Genomic DNA, 21,987 nt, shown 5'->3' with positions numbered 1-21,987 from the left:
AAGAGTTAGAAACTTACCTGACTGAGGCCCCCGGGCGCCCAACCCCCATGCCCTGCTTTGTATTTTGTTAGTTTTCAAACACCGCTCCACAGACTAGATGTTTGCTTTTCCCAGGTTCCTTTCCCAGGTTCTGATCCAATAACTGACCCGGGTGGTCATCACGGGGCTGGTCCTGGGCAGGGAGGGAAGGGGGCCGAGCCCTCCCTGGGCAATAGGGAGCTGCAGAGGGACCCCGAGCAGGCGAGTGGCGGCCCTCAGGATCAGTCCCTCACTCGGCCTCCGTGCGCACCCCGTCCAGGGCCTCTGATGCGCGTGCTCTTGGTCACCGTCGCCCCCGTCTACTGGGCCCTGGCTGGAGAGACTGGAGACGCCCTGAATGGCCACTCTCTGACGGGCGGCAGCTTCCTGCAGAAGTCGCACGTGGAGTTCGCCACGGGTGAGCAGGGGTCTCCTCCCGGGGGCCGGGGGGGCTGAGGCCCGAGCCCAGGGCCTCTCCCCTGTGGTGACTCCAGGCCGGGCGGGGGGCATTACAGGCGAGCTGCTCACGATGACCCAGGAGGCCAGGGGCCTGGATCCCGACGGCCTCCTGCTCCTTGACGTGGTGGTCAGTGGTGTCGTCCCTGGGAGCCTGGCTGACGCAGATCTTGAAGCGCAGGTGGGGACGCACCCCGAGGCGTGCAGGTGGCGGTGGGGGGCGAATGGGATGTGTTGCCCCAGGCGTCCCCTCCTGACACCCCAAGCGGGGCCTGGGGCGTGGCCTGGCCCGGACTTAGCCCAGTGGGAGGGTGCCCTGGGTCCAGCCTCTCGGGGACAGGCGTCCTCCCCATTTCATAAACCAAAGGGAAGCCACCTGCGCAAGGGTCCCCAACCGGCTAGAGGAAGAGGTGACAGGCCTACCAGGCTTCCACCTCCAGCAACCCGGGGCCCCTTGAATGAGGGGCTAAGGCTCCTACCCCTTGGAAGTTGAAATCTCAGACATTCTGGGTCTCGTTCGTCCTCCCCCTCCCCCTGCTCCCCTCCCCCTTCTTCCCCTTCCTCCTCCTGCCCCCCCTTGTTCTCCATTCTGCTTCCCCTCCTTCCCTTCCACCCCTTCTCTCCCCTCCTCCCCTCTTCCCCCTCCTCTTCTCCCTTCCCCTCCCCCCTTCCCCTCCTCTGCCTCCTCCCCCTTCCCCCCTTCTCCCTTCCCCTCCTCCCCCTCCCCCTCCTCCCCTACCTCTTCTTCCCCTTCCTCCTCCTCCCCCCCTCTTCTCCCTTCTGCTTCCCTCCTTCCCTTCTACCGCTCTCCCCTCCTCCCCCCTTCCTCCTCTTCCCTCCTCCTCTTCTCCCTTCCCCTCCTCCCCCTCCCCTTCCTCTCCTACCTCTTCTTCCCCCCTTCCCCCCTCCTCCCCCTCCTCTCCTCCTCCCCCACCCTTCCCCCTACCTCTTCCCCTCCACCCCTTCTCCCCCCTCCTCCCCTTCCCCCTCTTCCCTCCTCCTCTTCTCCCTTCCCCTCCCCCTCCTCCCCCTCCTCTGCCTCCTCCCCGCTCTTCCCCCACCCTTCTCCCTACCCCTTCCCCTCCTTCCCCTCCACCCCTCCTCCCCCCTCCTCCAGGACTTCGAGGAGCAGTATGTGCAGGTGGGGCCCGGCCGTCTCTTCGTGGGCTCCACGCAGCACTTCCTGCAGGACGGCCTTCCCACGTTCCTGCGCTGTAACCACAGCATCCAGTACAACGCGGCCCGGGGCCTCCAGCCCCAGCTGGTGCAGCGCTTGCGGGCCTCGGCTATCAGCTCGGCCTTCGACCCCAAGGCCGAGGCCCTGCAATTCCAGCTGACCGCAGCCCTGCAGGCTGGTGAGGCCCCCGTCCTTCGTCTCCACTCCCCAGACACCCACCGGGGGCCCCCGATGCACCTGGCGGAAAGCCAAGGTGACACCCCACCTCCTGCACCCTCTCACCACGGACCGGAAACTGGGGACTGGGACAGCTCACCCCCTTGTCCACTCATCTCCAGCCTGTCCCTGGTCCTGTCTAACCATCCACACCCCCAGCGGGGACACAGCTCTTCCGGCCGCTCCTGTTCAAACCCCCCAGAGCCTTTTCCCAGGCCCCACGGGGAAGGTCCAGGTCTACCCCCCAAGCTGACGTCCAAGACTCCAGCCATATGCCCCCGCTTCTCAAGGGTGCCTGCACCAGAGCTCCCCCCTCCCCAGGCAGCCGGGAGCCCCTGCTGGAACGCCTGGAGGCCCCCATGAACATGCCACATAATCTCAACCAATGGATGGTAAAGATCTGTTACCATTATTTGAGGTCCCCGCTTGTTTTTAACATTGAACGTGGGACAGCGGTAAGAGCGTAGCTTTGGGGTCAGTCAGGCCCTCATTCAAACCCAGCCACGCCATCTCCCAGCTGTGGGACCTTGGGGGCGATGCCCTGGCCCTCTCTGAGCCTCAGTGTTCCCACCTGTAAAGTGGGCACAACATCACCTGCCTCGCAGGGTATCAGGAATAGCGGTGTTTTCTCTAGAACCCTCGCCGGGCACCCGGGGATCGATTGCTCTGTCCAGCATGCTGTCCTTACACTGATTTCGGTAGTTGGCCTTTTTGTCTCCAGACCACAGCCTGCCGCCACCCCTCGGTGTGCTCGCTGCCCCCATCAGATGCTGTCATTTGCCCATTCTGCACACCCCCCACCCCGGGCACAGCCGGGGGCCACGCCCACTCCTCTGGATTCTCAGAGTGCACTTTCGCACGCATGGGCATCCGGTGGGCATCCCGTGTCCTACTTTTCCTTCATGATTTCCCCTGCGTCTGTCAGTTTACAGTCCGGCCAGCTCGTGTGGCACGAGCCACAGCCAGCGCCTCCACCAGGCCTGAGCTGGGAACAGGCTCGCCGACTGGCTGGGCACGGGCCTGGCTCAGGGCCGAGGGGACATCGGCCTGGCCAGGCTGGCAGGAGGGAGGCGCATTCGGCCGGGGCTGCTGTCTGTCCCGGGGCGCCTTGGTACGGTGCCCTTGCGTGCTTAGGACCTACCCCCTTCGCCTTGCAGAAGAGAATGCAGTCGGCTGCCCAGAGGGCTTCGAGCTGGACACCCAGGGAGAGTTTTGTGTGGGTGAGTGCCCTCCCCTCCCCTGGCATGGCCGAGGGAGGCCTCTCAGCCGGGGTTGGACGATGTGTCCCGGCCGGCTGGCAGGAGGGCCTGTGGGTGCAGACCACCAGATCCCGCCCACCCCCCTCTTCCCAGACAGGGACGAGTGTTCGGCCGGCCCCAGCCCCTGTTCTCACTCCTGCTACAACGCACCTGGCCGCTTCTCCTGCTCCTGCCCAGCCGGCTTTGCCCTGGCCAGGGATGACAGGAACTGCAGAGATGAGTGGGCCCGGGTGCAGAGGCTCTCCTGGGAGTTGGCCTGGGCGTGTGGGGGGCGCTGCACAGCCGGGACCCTGGCCAGGGGCACCCGCCTCAGGACCTGGCCCGTTCCCGATGGCACAGATGCCAGCCTGGGGGTGGCGATGCCCCGTTTCCCCTGGGAACTTCCTGCTAGGAGGGCTGCAGATCAGAGAGGCCCAAGTCCTGGGGGTGCTGGGGAGCCCCAAAGACATACACGTGCCCACCGCGTGCTCGTGCATACGTGCCCGCCGCGCCCGGACACGGCCTCAGGCGCTTTCCTAACATGGCAGTCATTTCCAGCCAGCTGGGGTTGGAACGCAGTGGACACCCACCTGTCCCCTTAACACAGCTTCTGGACAACAAATCTGACCGTAGGGTGCTGTCCAGATGCTGACCCTCCCCTCTGCACCCGTCTGCTTCCACCAGGGAGGCCTGGCATGGCCAAGTCCCCACTGGGCTTTGAGCTGGGTGCCCGAGGGACACTGTCCTCAACCTCCTATCAGGTGCCCCAGGCCAAGGCCTATGGCAACATGCTGGAAAGAGCTAACAGGAGAGGTGGGGACCTTCTTGCCAGGGGCTCCTGGGCCGGGGGATGAAGCCTGTGCAGTTAGGTTGGCCAGGGTCAGGGTGGTGAGGAGGGCCCGGGGGACACGCGTTCACGCAGCCCCCTGCCCCCGTTCGCCCCGCCAGATGTGGACGAGTGCGCGTGGGACGCCGACCTTTGCCAGCAGGGACAGCGCTGCGTGAACCTCTTCGGGTCCTACCACTGCCTCCCCGACTGCAGGCCTGGCTTCCGGGTGGCCGCTCACGGGGCCGGCTGTGAAGGTGACAGGGGCGTGACGTGGGTGGGGCTGTCCGTGCTCCGGTGGTTGCCTGGGTTCAGCGGAGGAGGTGCTGTGTGCCACGGGGACTCTAGGCCTTCGGAGGAAGCAGAAGGAGCAGACAGGCCGGAGCTGGACCCAAGAGGTCTGAGGCCTGGCCTGGCCTGGCCGCTGGCAATTTAGGACCCTCACGATCACAGCTCCTCGGACAGGCTCCTCCTCTGAGTGGTAGGACCACCTGGTGAAGGGACAAAGTCTGGTGGAACCGGAACTCAGAAGAGGAGGTCACCCCATGTCCGTGGCCTCAGGGAGCGCCCTGTCCACCGAGGCGGCTCCTCTGCCCTCACCGCCTCCTCTCTTACCAGTTCTTGGAGCTCTTTCCCCCAATCAGGCTCCCGCCCCCTTCACGCACGGGATCCAGTTTTCTCCCCACGGCCCCGTGAAGAGGTCCCATCCTGACCCCTCTGCACAGATGAGGAAACTGAGGCCAGGACAGGGAGAATTCCTTGCTCAAGGACCAAGGGATATGACAGAGCTCAGCCCAAACCCGGGACTCTGCCTCCAAAGCCCCTTCTTCCTTTTGGGTCCGGAACCTTCTTACCCTCCCAAGTGGGTGCGATGAGGAGAGGTGGCTGCAGGCACGGGCCTTCTGCCTGGTGGCACTCGGGTTGGAGAAGGGGGCAGGGATGAGGCCCAGACGTGCAGAGGCATGCTGTGTCTGTTGGGGGCAGGGGGAGAGGCTCGGCCCCACCTCTGTCCGCACCCCTGCCTCCCCAGATGTGGACGAGTGTCTGGAGCGGTCGGACGAATGTCACTACAACCAGATCTGTGAGAACACCCCAGGCGGGCACCGCTGTAGCTGCCCCAGAGGGTACCGGCTCCAGGGCCCCGGCCTGCCCTGCCTAGGTACGGGGCCACTCACCCCCTGGTTGGAGCCCTGGTCAGCACCCCCCCCCGCCCCGGCTGACCCCGCAAGCAGCGGGTGTTTATGACAAGGGTGTCATTGAGTTTTGCGAGTAACCCAAACAGCAGCTAACACTGCCCGTGCGCCCACCGCGTATGCGGGTCAGGGCTCTGCCGCTGTCTGGCACCGAACCTTCCCGGGGAGCCCGGGGCGAGGAGGTGGAGGAGGAGGGTGGGGAGGAGTGGGGTGGGTCTCAGAGAGGCTTAGCAGGGAGAACGGGCCTCACCGGGATGCTGCAGTACAGGGGGGAGTCTGGGATGAGGCTCAGAGCTGGGGGAGGCTGGGGCCTCTTTGCGCAGCAGAGGCAGGAGGCGGTCCGGGAGAGGCAAGGCTTGCGGGCAGGCCTGGAGGCAGTGGGGAAGGCGGCTGGATTCTGGGGAAGGCGGGAGACCGGGAGGGATGAGGTGGGGGGAGCTGTGGCGAGCCCTGAGCCGCCCCTGGCTCCCTGCCTGGACTTGTTCCTTTCCAGATATCAATGAGTGCCTGCAGCGGCCCGGGACCTGTGCCTACCAGTGCCAAAACCTCCAGGGTGGTTACCGCTGCCTGTGCCCGCCGGGCAAGACCCTCCTCCGTGACGGCAAGACCTGCACCCCCCTAGAGCAGAGTGAACAAAATGTGACCACTGTCAGCCACCGGGGCCCCTTAGTGCCCTGGCTGCGGCCCCGTACCCCTAACCCCAGGGGCTCTTACCAGGCCTGGGTCTCCCTCCGGCCGGGCCCCGGAGCCCTGAGCAGTAAGGGCCGGGCCTGGTGCCCCCCTGGCTTCATCCGGCAGAACGGCGTCTGCACGGGTAAGGCCAAGCCCCAGCCATCCCGCTGGGGACACGCCCCGCTCCAGTGTGTCGGGCGCCCCGGCCGGGCGCGTGGGCACCACACCCCATGTTCAGAAACCCGGGGCTCACAGCAAGCAGGGTGGGAGGTGCCGACAGTCACTTTCGTGGCTACGTGCCATCAGGAGGCCCTGGCTGTACTAATGGGCAAGGGGCTTCCAAGAGGGGGGAGGGACTCTTGGCCCAGAGAGAGGGTCTGTCCCCCGGGGAAGCCACTTTGGAGAAACACTGCTTTCGGTGCGTAGAGGTGAAGCAGTCAGGGAGGGAGATTTGCAGGAGCGTTCCAAGTTGATCTGAGACCCTGAACAGAGACTGGTGGGTAGGGGGGTGGGGGGGGAGGCTAGGGACAGCCCCCCCCCCCAAATCCCCCCCGCGGAGGCTGGCGCTGGGCTGCAGAGGCAAAGGGGAGACAGTGTTGAGGGCAGACGTGCTTCAGCATTCCTGCCTGGGCAGAGGGGTCTGGGCAGCGTCTCCCTGCCAGGCCCTGCGGACGTGGGGTGGGCAGGGCGGAGAGAAGGCGTGGGCCGCCGCAGCCAGGGACATCCCCTTAGCCTGGCGCCCTGGGCGTCTGTGACTCAGTGCGTGTCTCTGGCCCATCCCCCCCCCCCCACCCCTGCGCCTGGGCCAGACCTGGACGAGTGCCGGGTGAGGAACCTTTGCCAGCACGCCTGCCGAAACACCGAGGGCAGCTACCGGTGCCTCTGCCCCAAGGGTTACCGCCTCCTCCCCAGCGGGAAAAATTGCCAGGGTGAGCCGTGGCCCTCCCCCCCTCCCAGTGCGGGAGGGACCAGGACAGGGCTTCTCACGTGAGGGTGGGGCAGGGAGCCGAGCTCAGAGCACCCCAGGGGCCCACAGCTAGGCAAGCCGGAACCAAGAGATGGGGGGCATGGGCAGGCTGAGAGCAGCCCTGGGGGCGTCCATCGCAGCCCCGCTGTGTGTCCCTGGACAACTCACTTCCCCTCTCTGAGCCTCAGCCTCCTGGTGAAATGGGGCTGACAGGCTCCCTTAAATGGCCGGATGAGACACGGGGAGGGCGGGCCCAGAGCCAGCTGCTGGTGGGAGCAGCAGAGCACTCTCCTTGATGTGCTCCGGGGGCGAGAGCCAGCCATGCCGCCGTGTCCCCCGCTCCTCCTCCCCACCCCTGTAGAGTGCGAATCTGCCTCCAGCCTACCTTGCCCGTGTCCATCCCTCACTTTCTGCCACGAGGGTCTGTGAATGTCCTCTGAGGAGGGTGGGGCTTCCACTGGGGCAGACAGGGGTCACGGGCAGTCTTCACTCGGGGTCCAAGGGCAGCCGTCATCTCTCCCAGGCTGTGCAACCCAGCTCTGGGCTCAGGAGGTCCCCAGGGTGCCCCCCTAGGGAGGTGGGGAGGTGCTCGGGACCTGCCGGTTGGGCTATCATAGGTCAAGGTGGCTGGGTTCAAGGGGAGAGGGGCTGCCTACCTCCCTGGTCCCCCAAAGGCATTTTTCTTTAGCACCTCCCTTCCCCCGCCCCCACTCCCATGCCGTCTCTGGCTCCTGCCCCGGTCCCTTCCACTTTACTCCACTGTTTCACTCCCCACTTCTGTGCCAACCTCCCCCACCCAGACATCAATGAGTGCGAGGAGAACGATGTCGAGTGTGGGCCCAGCCAGATGTGCTTTAACACCCGCGGCAGCTACCAGTGCGTGGACACGCCATGTCCGGCCACCTACCGGCAGGGCTCCAGCCCAGGGTAAGGGCTGAGGCGGCTGGGGGTGAACTGGGGCACACTGCCAGGAGCTGGGGGCTTACATTCTGGCTCCTGGGCGGCCGGACCCTTCCCCCAGAAAGGCCATGTCTCAGGCAGGGGCCAGTGGGGTCACCCCTGCCAGGACTCCCGAGTGAGGCAACTATGCCCACAGGGCAGTGTACCTCCCCACAGCCACACGGGTGGCAAGGTGACCCGAACGCTAGCATTTACCGCGGTGACACTGCAGTGGGAGCAGAATCCTGGGGGGCGGGGATAGGCCACAGGCCACACAGAATTGGAGATGAACACGTGAGATGTAGGGGAATACATGACTATATACATAAAACCCTAGACATGGACACACGCGCACACACACACACGTATAAATGCCACCCAGAAACCCCCCCAAAACCCCAGGACTCAGACACACACTGGCGCACGAACACGAAACACATCTCCTTCACCCCACTCCCACCGGCCACAGACGCTTGGAAAGATGCGCGGACTCGGGGATCTTGGCGGACACAAGCTGTAGCCGCAGCAGTTAGGGAAGGTGACTTTGCCCTGTTGATTCTACCCCTCGGGAAGACCAGGCTGGGGGTGGGGACACCGATGCCCTTGGCAAGGCTAAGCAAGCATCTTTGAGCCCCACCACCCCTGCCCCCTTGCAAATCCAGAGCAGATGACTCGGTTCCGGGGCTGCAGGCAGGCCTGGAGGGCCCCAAACTTTATTGCCGCCCTGCGCCCACCGGCGAGCCCTGGAGCGTGGGTCTGGAAAGTTCTGTGGGGTTATGGGACCCGCTCCGATGGGAAGGCTTCTTTGGGCCTCAGTCTGCGGAGTCTCTCAAGTGGGCTAATGGTGCCTGTAGAGAAGCCACTGGGGGGGGGGGGGGGGGGCGGGGGGCAAGGGGCCGGGCGGCGCACGGGAGAACCGCGGGGCCTGGGGCCGAGGTCCGGTTTGCAGACCACGCTGTGACGGCACCCGGAGTCGATCCGTCTGTCCCGCCCACAGGACGTGTTTCCGACGCTGCTCGCAGGACTGCAGCGCCGGCGGCCCCTCCACACTGCAGTACAAGCTGCTGCCGCTGCCCCTGGGCGTGCGCGCCCACCACGACGTGGCCCGCCTCGCCGCCTTCTCCGAGGCCGGCGTCCCCGCCAACCGCACGGAGCTCAGCGTGCTCGAGCCCGACCCGCGCAGCCCCTTCGCGCTGCGCCCGCTGCGCACCGGCCACGGCGCCGTCTACACGCGCCGCGCGCTCACCCGCGCCGGCCTCTACCGGCTCACCGTGCGCGCCGCCGCGCCGCGCCACCAGAGCGTCTTCGTCCTGCTCATCGCCGTGTCCCCCTATCCCTACTGAGGGGCGTGGTCACTGGCCGCCGCTTTGGGGGCCAGTGACCTCCAGGGATGGGGAGGGGGGCCAGGGAGGAGCCGGACCGGCCCCCACCGCCACCGCCCGCCCGCCCGGTGGCTCTTGCCCTCACCACCTGCTGTGGCAAGAAGCGTCACCCCCCCACACCTTGTGCGTCATTGAGCCCTTCAGCAAACACGACCCTGTGCAACCTTGACCCCAGGACGTCAAGGACCCGATCTCCCCCCACCCCCCGCGGAGGTGGAGCTGGGCACTCAAGAGTGTAAGGCTGTCCTTGGGTGGTGAAGCCTGCTTGTCTGACGGGGGCGCCTCCAGGCTTGCCCCAAACTCCAGGGAGACCCGGGCTGGGACACAGCACACCAGGAGGCCCCAGGGGAGGGACAGACCCCTAAAGGGTGACAGCGGCTATCCTCTGCCCACAGAACTGTGTCATCCTGAGCCCCGTGTGTGTACGTATAACATAAAAACGTTTCCTTTTAACCAACTTCATCTCCGTCCAGTTATTTTGCTCTGGTCAGGAGGGGCTTTGGCTGGAAGGGAGGCCACCACCCTTCTGGTCCAGCAGCCCTGGGCCTCGGGCAGGAAGGTGCTCCCTGGTGGAGGTCCCCGGAGAAGGTGGGGGAGGCTGGAGTCTCTGCGGGTTGGGGGGAGGAAGAGGGAGATGCTACCTGAAAGATAAGCATGTTGGGCCAGATCCCTGGGGCCTCTAGGCCATCGCAGGGACTTTGGCTTTGACGGAATGAGCTGGGAAGGGACAGGATTAGAACATCTATGTACCTAAGGGCACGTCTCCAGGGTGCTGGCGAGGGTCTGAGTCACCAGGGACTCTGCAGAAGCGCAGGGAGCTGCTTCTCCGCCCACACCCCGACCCTGCCTCAGCCACCACCCTGTGGCCGCCGCCCTTGGCCACAACCTCTGGCAGAAAGAGGCTCTATCTCACGTGGTTTTGAGGAGGAGAGACCCTTCCTCCCCGTTCCCCTTGCTCAGTGTGACACCGTCACCTCCCCCTTTGCGTCCTCATTCTCTCAGCCAGGCAGGGAGGAAAAAAGCTGTCTTGAGTTATTTCTCACTAACGGGTGAATGACAACCAGATTCTGTAAGCAGAGACTTCCAGCAGTGCTGCATGAAACGGGGAAACGGCTGTGTCCATTTTACAGATGGACAAAAGGAGGCTCCGGGAGGGGGTGTGACGAAGCCACTAGCTGGATAGGCGACTGGCTCATGGTTCGACTGGCCCTCCGGATCTCCACCGGACGGCCCCACCTGAACCTCCCCGGGGCATTTCCTCCTCAAAGCTATTTTGTTCTCCTTTAAGCCAGGGGTCTGCGAACTTTTGCCCTGAAGGGCCAGATAAAGGAAAGCTCTGGGCTTGGCGAACCTCGGCTCTGTTGAAATCACTCCCCTCCCCGCGGCAGCGCTCGAGGAGCCACACAGCACACGAATGAATGGGCGTGGCTGTGTCCCAATAAACTATGACTGGACACTGACGTTGGACGTTCATACAATTTTCACATGTCACGAAATATTCGTTTGATTTTTTTTTTCCCCCAACCATTTGCGAGTGCAAAATCCATTCTGAGCTTGCAGGCTTCACAAAAACTTGCGGGGGGCTGTAGTCCGCCACCCCGGATGTAAGCCACGGAAGTCACTAACGATGAAGGAGAAACTCGAGGGGGCGGGGTCCGGCAAGCCCCCCCACACCCATTTGTCCGGCGCCCACCTGTGAGGACCTCCCTTGGGAGAAACGCCCCTCTTTGTGCAACCCTAGGGGCCAGAGGTCACAACCTGCGCCCTGCCGTTTGCTGGGCTGTTAATTTTTTATGGAGCCCGTGAAAAGGTCAGCCCCAGGGTGAGGCACGGCAGAGGTGAGACCCGCGGAGGGGAGGTGCGGCCTCCTCTTTCACCCCTGCTGCCTCCTGTCTGCTGCTTCCCAGTCTCCCCCTGGCCCTTCATGTTTGCAGACCATCTGTTGGCATGCCCAGTGCCTTGTGGGCCCGAGTTTTCCTTCTCCCAGGAGACCCAGAGGCAAGAAAGAGTATGCCCATTTCAAAGATGAAGGAATGGGGGCTCAGAGAAGGCAAGCCGCTAGCCCAAGCTCACACAGCCTGCAGGGAAGAAGAACTCAACTCAGGCTCTCTCACTCCAGAGCCCGGGGGCCGTTAGCCTGCAGGCCCCCTGTCTCCACTCCCCAAGAAAGGAGGATGGGAGGTGAAGGAGGGCCAAGGACAGGATGAAGAGGAGGGACCGCGACAATTCAAGACAGTTCAAGACCTGAGGAGCCACGAGGGGAGTGTCCATTCAGTCCTGCCTCCCCCACCTTCCAAATGGCCATTTGAGCTGGTGGAAAGGGCTGATTGCTCAAAGTCTGGCAGTGAGCCAGTAGCAGACCTGGCCTGGAATCCGGGCCGTGAACTCTCAGGCTTGTGCTCCCCTGCCCCACCCACCCCTGCCCAGATCCACAGGGAGCAGATCCAGGAGCAGAGGAGGAGCCAGCCCCAAGGGAGCCTTTTCCACTTCTGCTTTTCTAGCTGCCGACCAGCTCCCGTCATTGGCCAGGGCCCCATCCAGCCACCCCAGCCCCCAGCACCACCTGACCTCCGGGCGGAGGCTGTCCCGATCCATCAATGGTAATAAACAGCCCTGTAGGTCACTCATTAAACTCCCTGATGCCGGTTTTTCCAAGAACCCAACAAACAAATGGACTCTGCGTTCCCTCTGGGCAGGGACTGGCAACCTGGGGGTCTGGCCTAGAGGACACTCTTGTTCCTGGAGCCAGTGCCCAGGCCTGGGCAGCAGCAGAATGGTATCCAGTGCCAAGCATGGGATGGTTGTGCGGTGAAGTGTCTGCGGTCTCCACATTCCCAGGCCCCTGTGTGACTCACAGGCGTGAGCCCTCGAGTGGCAGGGGAGACACGGAGGACAAGAGGGGTCTGCTCCTTGGTTAGATGCACAGGCTGCATCTACGTTCAGACAAGTGGCCGCAATAGAGCCGACCCTTAGAAAAGCCACCCCGGGGGCGCCTGGGTGGCTCGGTCGGTTAAGCGTCCGACTTCAGCTCAGGTCATGATCTCACGGTTCATGGGTTCGAGCCCCGTGTTGGGCTCTGCGCTGACAGCTTAGAACCTGGAGCCTGCTTCGGATTCTGTGTCTCCCTCTCTCTCTGCCTCTCCCCCACTCATGCTCTGTTTCTCTCTCTCCCTCTCTCTCAAAAATTGAAAAAAACATTTAAAAATTCTTTTAAAAACGCTTATCTACAATATCATCACATCAAATTAAAACTTCAACAATCCTGTCAGTGTTCATTCACGTTTCCAAATGGTCACAAAAAGGGTGTTTCTTTTATGCTTTTTTTTTTTTTTTTAATGTTTAGGCTTAAAAAAGGCAGGATCCAAAGGAGGTCTACATATTGTGATTAAGTACATCCTTTATGTCTCTTTGAACCCTAAGCCCCCCATCTCCTTTTTTCTCCTGTAAAAACTTAAAAATCAACTTTACTGAGATATGATCATTCCAGGAATGCAAGAGTTGGTTCAACGCTTGAAAATCAATCAATGTAACTTACCATGTTCATAGAATAAAGAGAAAATCATATGATCATCTCAATAAATGCAGAAAAAGCACTTGACAAAATTCAGCCCATACTCATGATAAAAACTCTCAACAAACTAAGAGTAAAAGTGACCTTCTTCACCTGATGAAAAGTGACTATGGAAAATCTACAGTTTGGGGCACCTGGGTGGCTTGGTTGGTTAATTGGCCCCACATGGTGGGGTAGGGGGTGGGGTAGGGAGGATTCTCTGCTCAGGATTCTCTCTCTCTCTCTCTCTCTCTCTGCCCCTCACCGACTCATGCTCTGTCTCTCAAAATAAATAAATAAATAAACTTAAAAAAGAAACCCTACACTAACATCATAGTGGAAGACCAAATGAATGCCTTCCCCAAGAATATGAACAACACAAGGATATCGACCTTCACTATTTTTATTCAATCTTATACTGGGGGTCCTCACCATTGCAATAAGGCAAGAAGAAAAAGCACAGAGATAATACAGGGAAAAGCAAGATTGTCTCCATTCACAGTGGACATTATTGTCTACATAGAAAATTCTAAGGTATTTACAAATATCTACTAGGATTGGGGTGCCCGGGTGGCTCAGTCGGTTGAGTGTCCGACTTCGACTCAGGTCGTGATTTCGCAGTCTATGGGTTAGAGCCCCGCATCGGGCTCTGTGCTGACAGCTCAGAGCCTGGAGCCTGCTTCAGATTCTGTCTCCCTCTCTCTCTGCCCCTCCCCCACTCACACTCTGTCTCTCTCTCTCTCTCTCAAAAATAAATAACATTAAAATAAAAGTCAGGGATGCATGAGTGGCTCAGTCGGTTAAGCGTCTGACTTCGGCTCAGGTCATGATCTGGTGGGTTCATGAGTTGGAGCCCCACATCGGGCTCTGTGCTGACAGCTCAGAGCCTGGAACCTGCTTTGTATTCTGTGTCTCCCTCTCTCTCTCTGCCCCTCCCCTGCTCATGCTCTGTCTCTCTCTCTCTCTCTCTCTCTCTCTCTCTCTGTCAAAAATAAATAAACATTAAAAAAAATTTTAATAAAAAAACCCCAAATATCTACTAGGATTAGTCAGTGACGTCAGCAAGGTGGCTGAATATAAGGCAAATATACAAAAACCAGCCGTATTTCTATATACTAGCAACAAACAACTAGAAAATGAAATTTAAATCATGTACAATAGTATCCAAAAATTTAAAATACTTAAAATAGGAAGAAGTTTAATGAAAGATAAGCAAGAACTGTACATTAAAACCTACAAAACATTGCTCAGACATCTGAACCAAGATGCATACTTTGGCACTCCTGTTGAAACTGAGGACTTTTATACCACCCACCAAGGACACACCAACCGGCCGGGTTTTCCTCTTCTCTGAGCAGAATAAGGCCCAAGAATAAGCCTCCAGCTGGCAAGTCATATAACCTGTCCGGTAAAATATCCATCCCAAGGCTGGGCTCTGAAGCTGGTTTAAAGCAAAAATTGAATCCATCACAAATGAAGATCATCGCAAGATGTAACCTCCTATAGATTGGCCTGAGTTTCTTTCTCACTGCTCACGTAAATAGCAACTAATACTTTTCTTTTCTTTTTTTTTTAGGGTTAATTTATTTCTGAGAGAGAGAGAGACAGAGTGCGAGCAGGGGGAGGGGCAGAGAGAGAGGGAGACACAGAATGTGAAGCAGGCTCCGGGCTCTGAGCTGTCAGCACAGAGCCCGATGCAGGGCTCGAACTCAAAAACTGTGAGATTGTGACCTGAGCCGAAGTTGGAGGCTTAACTGACTGAGCCACCCAGTTGCCCCCAACTAATACTTTTCAGTACAGTCTGAAGTCTTTTTAAATGCTGGAAAGTGTAAGAAGATATAATAACTGGAGAGGTATACCATGATCATGGATTGAAAAATTCAATATTGTTAAGATATCCATTCCCCCCCACCCCAAGATGCTATATAGATTTGTTGCAATTCGCAATCAAAATTCCAGAAGGCTTTTTATGGAAACTGGCAATCTGTTTCTACTATTTATATGGAAATGCAAATGAGCTGAAATAGCCACAATAATTTTGAAACGGAACAAAATTGGAAGATACACCCTATCGGACTTCCAGGCTTACTATAAAGCTGTAGTAATCAACATGGTGTAGTATTGGCATAAGAATTAATAGATCAGTGGAACAGAAGAGGGAGTCCAGAGACATATTCACACTTACACGGTCGGTTAATTTTCAACAAATGTGCCGATGTAATTCAATGGAGAAAGGAAAGTCCTCAACTAATGTTACTAGAACAACTAGGAACTAACATGGGGGAAATGAACCACCAAAGGGTTTAAGAAGGGTGTGACTTATTCTGCGTTTTTAAGAACTCTCTAGGGGCGCCTGGGTGGCACAGTCGGTTAAGCATCCGACTTCAGCCAGGTCACAATCTCGCGGTCTGTGAGTTCAAGCCCCGCGTCGGGCTCTGGGCTGACGGCTCAGAGCCTGGAGCCTGTTTCCGATTCTGTGTCTCCGTCTCTCTCTGCCCCTCCCCCGTTCATGCTCTGTCTCTCTCTGTCCCAAAAATAAATAAATGTTGAAAAAAAATTTTTTTAAATAAAAAAAAAAAAAGAACTCTCTGCTCTTGTGCAGAGAAAGGATTTGTGGGCGGGGAGCAGGAGACTGGAAGAGAGAAGCAGGGAAATGATCAAGGAGGCTAGAGCAATGGTCTGAGTGAGAGAAGACAGGCCAGTGGGGAGGAGGTGGAGATCGGAAGGAAAGGGCGGGCTCTGGATACACGCAGAAGATTCGAACTTCTCAGTGTCTCCGCTCGGTCAGACGTACGTGCTGCTGTCCTTTTAGAGGCACCACCCAAGGTCATTTACCTAGGAGGTGTGGAGGGTCCTTCAGGAGCCCTGACCTGGGTGTGGGTGAAAGGTAAAGGCCACGGTGGCTCAGCGCCAGGTAGGGGAGCCCCTCTGGCCAGGCCCCGGCCGTGGACCCACGACCTGTTCTGCAGGGTGAGGGCTGGGGCAGGGTGTGGATGTCCACCTGGCAGGTGGAGGGGTGCATGATGAAAGTGGCTCATCCAGAAGCCGGCCAGTCCATCCTGGCCTTGATCTCTGCCTCTCAATCACCCTGGTGCCCAGTGGGCGGGACCCCTGCTAGCAGTTGGGCCCATTTTCCTCTTAGGAGAGCTGTGTCACCAGCTCCTGTGCGTCAGAAAGGGACAGTCCCCTGGACTGCAGCCATTTCTGCAGCAGAGCGTAAAGGTCCCTGCAGCCTGGGACCCCGGGACAGAGACCCTGGTGCCTCTATCAATTCAACCCAAGCCTGAGCTAGAGCAGAGGGTTTGGCCGGAGCTTCAGACCCTGGGGTCTAGTCCTGCTCTGCCACTAACATGCTGTGTGGCCTTGGGAAAGATGTACCCTCTCTGTGCTGCAGGTTCCTATCCGTAAAATGGGGATAACAGTCATAGTGGCCTCATATAGGGGGATCATGAAGAACAAATAAAGCTAAGGAGAATAAAACCGTGCTTGGTGATATCCACAAGGGTGTGATTGAGCCCCAGATCCACCCAGATGAACTCACTTCCTCCTCCATCCTGCTGCCCCTCCCCCATCTGTCCTAGACTGACAGGGGCTTATCCCTCACCCCACCCTCTTCCTAAGGTTTGGGTAATGGGGCTTCTCTCTGGAGCCACCACTGGCTCTGGAGAGCTTGGGGGAACATCAGGCCTCCCTGCCTTAGTTTCCGCCCCCCCCACTTGCTCTGCAGTAACTCCCAGGAGGTGGTCCCTATTCACCCACACCCTCCCCAACTTTCTCAACCAGCAGTGACATCTTAAAGGAAGAAACAAAGACCCAGCACAAAGTCACAGGACGGTCCTTCCCCACTCCTGCTGGGGAAGGAAGCCGCCCCAGGCTGCACGCCCCAGGCTGCAGGTATGTTGTGTCGGCTGTTCCTCACTTGCTTCCTGCTAGTGTGGAAGGCCAGGGGCTCTGCGAGGCCCAGAGGCGGCTGAGTGAGTGGGTTCAGGGGCCAGCCGCCATCTCGCCTGCTGGCAGGAAGGTGCCTGAAGTCACCCAGCCCCACACAGCTCTTGGGGCGCTTCCTTGCCATCACGGCCACTCCTGGGGTTTGGGTGTCTGAGGCTGGGGCGTTCACAGAGACCAAAAGCCGTGGTTCTGCTTGTCAGTTGCTTTAATGCCTTTTGCCTCCTGATGGGCTCACAGCCACTAACCTGGCAGACGTGCTTGGTGGCCAGGCAAGGATGCCCGGGGCTGGGTTGGGCCGGGGCGGGGGCGCTGACTGGGAGGACTAAGTGACTAAGCCAGCGGCCTTCACTCCTCTCTGCCAAGGGTCCCCTTCTCTGTCTGCTTCTTGGTTGCAGGAAGGGGACAGGGCTGCCTCCTCGACACCACCTATCCCCCACCTTCGCCCCCACTTTTACAAGATGGCTGAATGGCAAACCAGCAGTATGGTCTGGGGCTCCCACCTCCCGGGTGGGGGGGGGGGCGGTCAGGGCCCAGAGGACTTGGGAGTCCGTCCTAACCATGGCGTTGCCTTGGACGGTGGGCACCTGCCATCTTCCTCAGCTGTAGCGGCAGGGATTGGTGCTTTGGGGCCTCTAAACCAGGCTGGGGAACTTCTGGCACACGGAACCTTCTGCAGGCCAGACCGGGGTGGCAAGTCCCCGTTTCTTTTTTGCAAGCAAGAAGCTTCGCCTCTGTGAACCTCAGCTGTGAACCCCTGCTGCCCGCCGGCTTAGCAGTTGGACAGTCTTCTCTTCACTGTTTATGGGGTGCCCTGGAGGGGGGTGGCCCGGTGCCAGGCTCTGGGGAGACAGCCAAGAACCAGCCCTGGACGGAGGGCTGAAACCGCGGCCTTCTGGGGCCACCTTCACCTGGGCTCCGGCTCCCGGGGGCCACTGTGGGGGAAGGGAGGTCTGCAGGGAGGCCACCGCGGGATAAAAGCGGGCGCGAGACGCACCGCGCCTAAGGGACTTCTGTTCCCACTCCCACCCCCGGGCGGTGGCAAGCCTCTAGCAGGACCGCCGGCCGTGGTCACCCTGCCAGTTGCCCGCGTTCCAGCCACTACCGCGCCCCGAGGGGCCGCCTGCCCGAGGGTCAGGGCGAGAGGACCCTGGGCCCGTGCGCCCTCGGAAGAACGTGCCGCCCCGGGGGGCGGGGCGGGGGCGGACAAGGAAGGAGGGAGGGAGGGACCGGGCCCCGCCCACCTGCAGGTGGCCACGGCCGGCCGCCGAGCGGCTCTGCGTGGGGGCCGGGCCCGGGGGCGGGGCCTGTCGCGCGCGTTCCCCCCCCCCCCGCCCCACGTGTCCCTGGTCCCGGGCCCTGCCCCCGGGCCGGGTGTTTATAACCCGGGATGCGCCACGCAGCCGGCCCTGCTCCGCCGCCCGCCATCGCCGCCCGGGCCACGGTAAGGAGTCCCCGGCCCGAGACTCCGCTCCCACCCCCTGGCCTAGGACACCCTGCCCCCGGGGTCCCGCCGACAGCGAGCCGAGGAGGCCGAGGGGACCGCGCTCCGGTCGCCCGTGCAGGCGGGAGCAGAAGTCGGCCCCGAGTGGCCAAGCGCCCCGCGCTCGCACCTGGACGGGAGGGCAGGAGAGCGACGTCGGGGCTTCCGTCCTTCGAGGGTGGGGCCGGGGCGCGTGTCTCGGACAATGCGGGGGGGGGGGGCGGCAGGTCAGGTTATGCGTCCCCTTTGCGGGCCGAGGTCTTTTCTAGATTCCCCGTGTCTAGCCCAGCTTCCTCTATGCCGGACCCCCCCAGATGGAGACCTTGGGAGTCCAGAGGGTGGGGTGGGGTCCGGATTCTCTCACCCCTTCTCTGACCTCCCCCTCCTGCCCCGGTCTCTGTCTCCGCCTCCCTTTCTCTGCGTGAAACCTGAGTTCCCGCCCGACCTCTGCCCCTCTCCCCGGGCCTTGGGCGCATGGGCCCCTCCCACAGCCCCGAGCCTCAGTTTACCGCGGGCAGAAGGGCAGCGGGACGCGGAGTCTTGGTTGTGACTGCGCTCCTTCCCCCGCAGGGGGCGTCAGTCTCTGCCTCCTGAAACCTATTAGCCTTCTCCGCCCGAGGGTTGGGGGCGGTGGCCGCGCCGGGTCACGGTGCCCGGTTTCTGGCTGGCACTGGACTCCGGGGCTCTGGGAGGGGCCGCTCTGCAGGAAATGTCCGCCGTCCGGGTTGCTGTTGCCTTTGGCCCCTTGGGCGGCTGCGCCCTCCGGAGAGGGAGGGTCATTGTGAAATGGAGGAAACTCCTCTCCCATCCCGCCAGGGCTCTTCCTGAGGAGGTCCCGTGACCCGCCACCTCAGTGTTCCTTTCTGCGCAGTGGGGGCGTCTCCTCCGGGGCGTCGCGGCCCGGAGCTTGCACAGAGTCAGGCAGGAACAAACCTGTTCTTTCCCCAGGGTCGGATCAAATAGGCCCTGGGCTTTGATCTTTCCTTCCCAGCCCACGGCTGGTAACAGGGCAGATTCTGGAGCCAGCAGACCCAAGCCCCGAAGGCAGGCACGACCGGGTGAGACCTCGGGTCAGCTGCCAGCTTCCCAAGCCTCAGTTTCTCCGTCTGTCAGAGCTGGCACAGGCTCAGCGCTCAGGAAGCAGTAAGACGGTGGGGCAATCTCTGTAGACTGTTGAGAACTGTGGCTGGGTCCATTCACTCAGTAACTGTCTGGGGCATGCCTCACCACGTGCCATACAGGGGACATGAGACCGGAGACCTCTACCCTCCTACGGAAGCTTCTAGTGAGGAGACCGTAGACAGAAAGAGCCACAAGAGGAATGGATGGGTAGGGCGGGAGGAATCTTCATCCTACAAACCCTTCCCTCCTTCCATCCCCCCTCTCAGAGCCCAAGCAGGGGAGCCAGGGGGCGGGGTGGGGACCTGTCCCAGTTGGAGCCATCTGCACTCCTCTTTCCGCTCAGTACAAGTTGAGTGATGCAGGCTGCCCACTGAGCACCTAGACCCTGGGCCAGGCACCGGGTCGGGCAGAGCAGGGAGGCCCCCACTCTGTATAGTCCAAGTTCCCCCGAGGACTCACATGGGCCGCATCAACTGGCTGCCTGCTCTGGGCTTTGTGGTCGCTTGGCTGTGATGGTAGCCATTTCCCCTGGCCTGGGGCCCCAGGAGTCTGACTCACGGAGGGGAGCCAGGCCCAGACCTACCTGCTGTGCAAGCACTTTCCCAGGTCCCATTTCTTCTTAGCCTCATGGGTCCTGGGAGGCGAGCCAGGACAGCCAGATGCCTTTATTGGAGCACAGAGCCCCTGAAGAGAGTGCCTTGCCTGTGGGCGCCCATGTGGAAAGAAACTCATTGGAATTCACAGTCTAAGCCTCTGAGCTCTGCTGTAACACTTTCGGAAGGGTTGATCTTCCAGGCCCTGGTGCGTCCCCCCCCCTCCCCGCTCGCCGGCCCAGACTTGGGGAGGCGCCCTCCCCAGACTTGGGGGTAGGCCATGTACCCAACAGGCTTTGTAATATTATTGGTAGGATCAACGAATGAATGAATGCACTCTCCGCCGTGTGCTCCAAATGCTCTTAGAAGTTTGCCTGTCTTTTACCAGAGCCTGGTGAGATCTGCTTAGTCTCCCTACCACCTGTCTCAGGGGCTTTTCACCAGAAGTAGAGACTCAACCTTCCCAGCCACGGCAGACTCCCCAGTGACCCCTAACCCTGGGTGGAAGATGTTTGCTGGAGTGCCACTGTCCCCGAGAAAGCCAGTGTTCCCGATTTGATTCTCAGGCCCCAGGAATCCCGCTGCTGAGAGCCAGCTCATTGTCTAGCCTAGGACAAGCCCCTTGACCTCAGCTTCTCCCTCTGTCAATTGGGAAGAAAATCACTCACTGTCTTACCAAGGATGCGCAGACAGATGAGCTGAGCCCATCAAGTGGATGGTCGGGCTGAAACCCGACAGCGGCACCTCCTGGTCAAAGTGTGGAATTGCAGCCTAGCTCTGTCAGACACAAAAGAGGGCCCCAAAGTGATAGGACCTCCAAACCCAAGAATGAGGAAACCCCAAAGTCAGAGAGAATTCTTCCGGCTTAGGCGGAGCTAGGGTTTTTAAAAAAACTCTAACGAACCCAGATCAGCAGAGTTAGAATGTGAGGGAGGGGTTCCAGAAGAACATTCGCCAGGCTGTATCCCTGACTCACAGAGAAATATACTACTGGTTGGTGATGCTTCATTGGGGGTTTTGGTTTCTGGAAGACAAAAGTGAGGGGGAGGCGATCTGTGGTCTGCATTCAGCCTAGGCTTCAGTCCCAGTTCTGGCATCTGGCAACCTGAGACCCGGGCAAGTAGTTGACCTTTTCTGAGCCCCACGTGGTAGTGATAGCTGGTATAATTAATTTTTAGGAATAGTCTCCACCTTGAAATGGCACCTGTGTGGCACCGAACAGAGTATCTGCTCTTGTCATCGTTCCAGCTTTGACGTTTAGGAGCCCACGGGTTTCATTAGAATTGAGGAAGTATCCAAGGCTGGCCTAGCAGGTGCATGGGAAGCTGGTGGGGTGGCCCGGGCTGGGGCCACGGAGAATGCCACCTGCCTGGGCAACTCAGACCAGGCTGGTAGGCATCTTGGCATGAGGCCACCTTCTTCCCTCCTCCCAAGGTGTCTGTCTTCCGGGGAAGGGTGTCAGGTCTGGCGTGGGAGTGGGGAAACACGGAACTTCTTGGCAATGGGCACGTGCCTGGGAGCTGGGGAGGGGGGCAGGAGACTGCCCTGGGCCCTTCATGGAGGGTGGGGTGGGGACGAGGGTTTGCTAGACAACCCCCCCAGGCAGGCATCCCAGGGTCCTCGGGTGTCAGAACCAGAACGGCTTCCAGGTAGTGCCGATGGCTAGACTGAGCCCTGGAGAGTGAGGGACTGGCCTGAGGTTAGCCGTGGCCGTGGTAAGGGGAGTCTAGCTTGGTGCCCAACTCTGGCTCCTCCCCACCTACCCCCCCCCCCCCCGCCCCAGCATCTCACTGAATCCTCACTGTCGCCCTGTGGACTGGTGGGCTCTTCTCACCCCCATTTAGCAGACGAGCAGCTGAAGCAGCCTGAGCCCAGGTCTGGAGGACCCAGCCCCTGTGCTTTACCCATAGTGGGTACTCACTGTACCCCCCCTTCCTGCTCCTCTGCCCATCTCCCGCCCCCAACTCGAGGCCTCAGCTCTTGTCAGTTTCCACTCGTGGAAACAGACATCAGTGTCATCGCACAGCCCAGGGACCGGGCTGGCTGGGGGAGGAGAAGCTTCACTGGTCTGGGGATGGGGGGTGGGGGGGCGCTGGGAAGACGCCAGTGTCAGATTGCGTCATTTCCCAGCCCACCTGCCCCGCTAATCTCTGCACACACAGGCCCAAACATCCCCCACGCGCGCGGGCGTGCACACACGCGTTCATGCT

At 60.4% G+C, this 21,987-nt stretch overlaps 2 protein-coding genes across 2 annotated transcripts in view; both read left to right on the top strand.

Moving 5' to 3' along the window:
* Positions 1-9,541, top strand: part of HMCN2 (hemicentin 2) — a 144,891-nt gene extending 135,350 nt beyond the window's left edge. Inside the window, exons 88-98 of the mRNA XM_053204504.1 lie at positions 299-436; positions 534-655; positions 1,592-1,829; positions 3,025-3,087; positions 3,220-3,340; positions 4,052-4,188; positions 4,962-5,090; positions 5,618-5,938; positions 6,606-6,725; positions 7,564-7,690; positions 8,700-9,541. Of these exons, the coding sequence (XP_053060479.1) occupies positions 299-436; positions 534-655; positions 1,592-1,829; positions 3,025-3,087; positions 3,220-3,340; positions 4,052-4,188; positions 4,962-5,090; positions 5,618-5,938; positions 6,606-6,725; positions 7,564-7,690; positions 8,700-9,045 (1,862 nt within the window). The 3' untranslated portion in view covers positions 9,046-9,541. The remainder of the gene's footprint in view (positions 1-298; positions 437-533; positions 656-1,591; positions 1,830-3,024; positions 3,088-3,219; positions 3,341-4,051; positions 4,189-4,961; positions 5,091-5,617; positions 5,939-6,605; positions 6,726-7,563; positions 7,691-8,699) is intronic.
* Positions 9,542-17,940: 8,399 nt separating this feature from the next.
* Positions 17,941-21,987, top strand: part of ASS1 (argininosuccinate synthase 1) — a 53,077-nt gene continuing 49,030 nt past the window's right edge. Inside the window, exon 1 of the mRNA XM_027035398.2 lies at positions 17,941-18,023. The gene's annotated coding sequence lies outside the window, so the exon portion shown is untranslated. The remainder of the gene's footprint in view (positions 18,024-21,987) is intronic.

Source organism: Acinonyx jubatus, chromosome D4 (genome assembly GCF_027475565.1).
Source record: "Acinonyx jubatus isolate Ajub_Pintada_27869175 chromosome D4, VMU_Ajub_asm_v1.0, whole genome shotgun sequence".
NCBI lineage: Eukaryota > Metazoa > Chordata > Mammalia > Carnivora > Felidae > Acinonyx > Acinonyx jubatus.
This window is presented reverse-complemented; position numbering and strand designations above follow the sequence as displayed.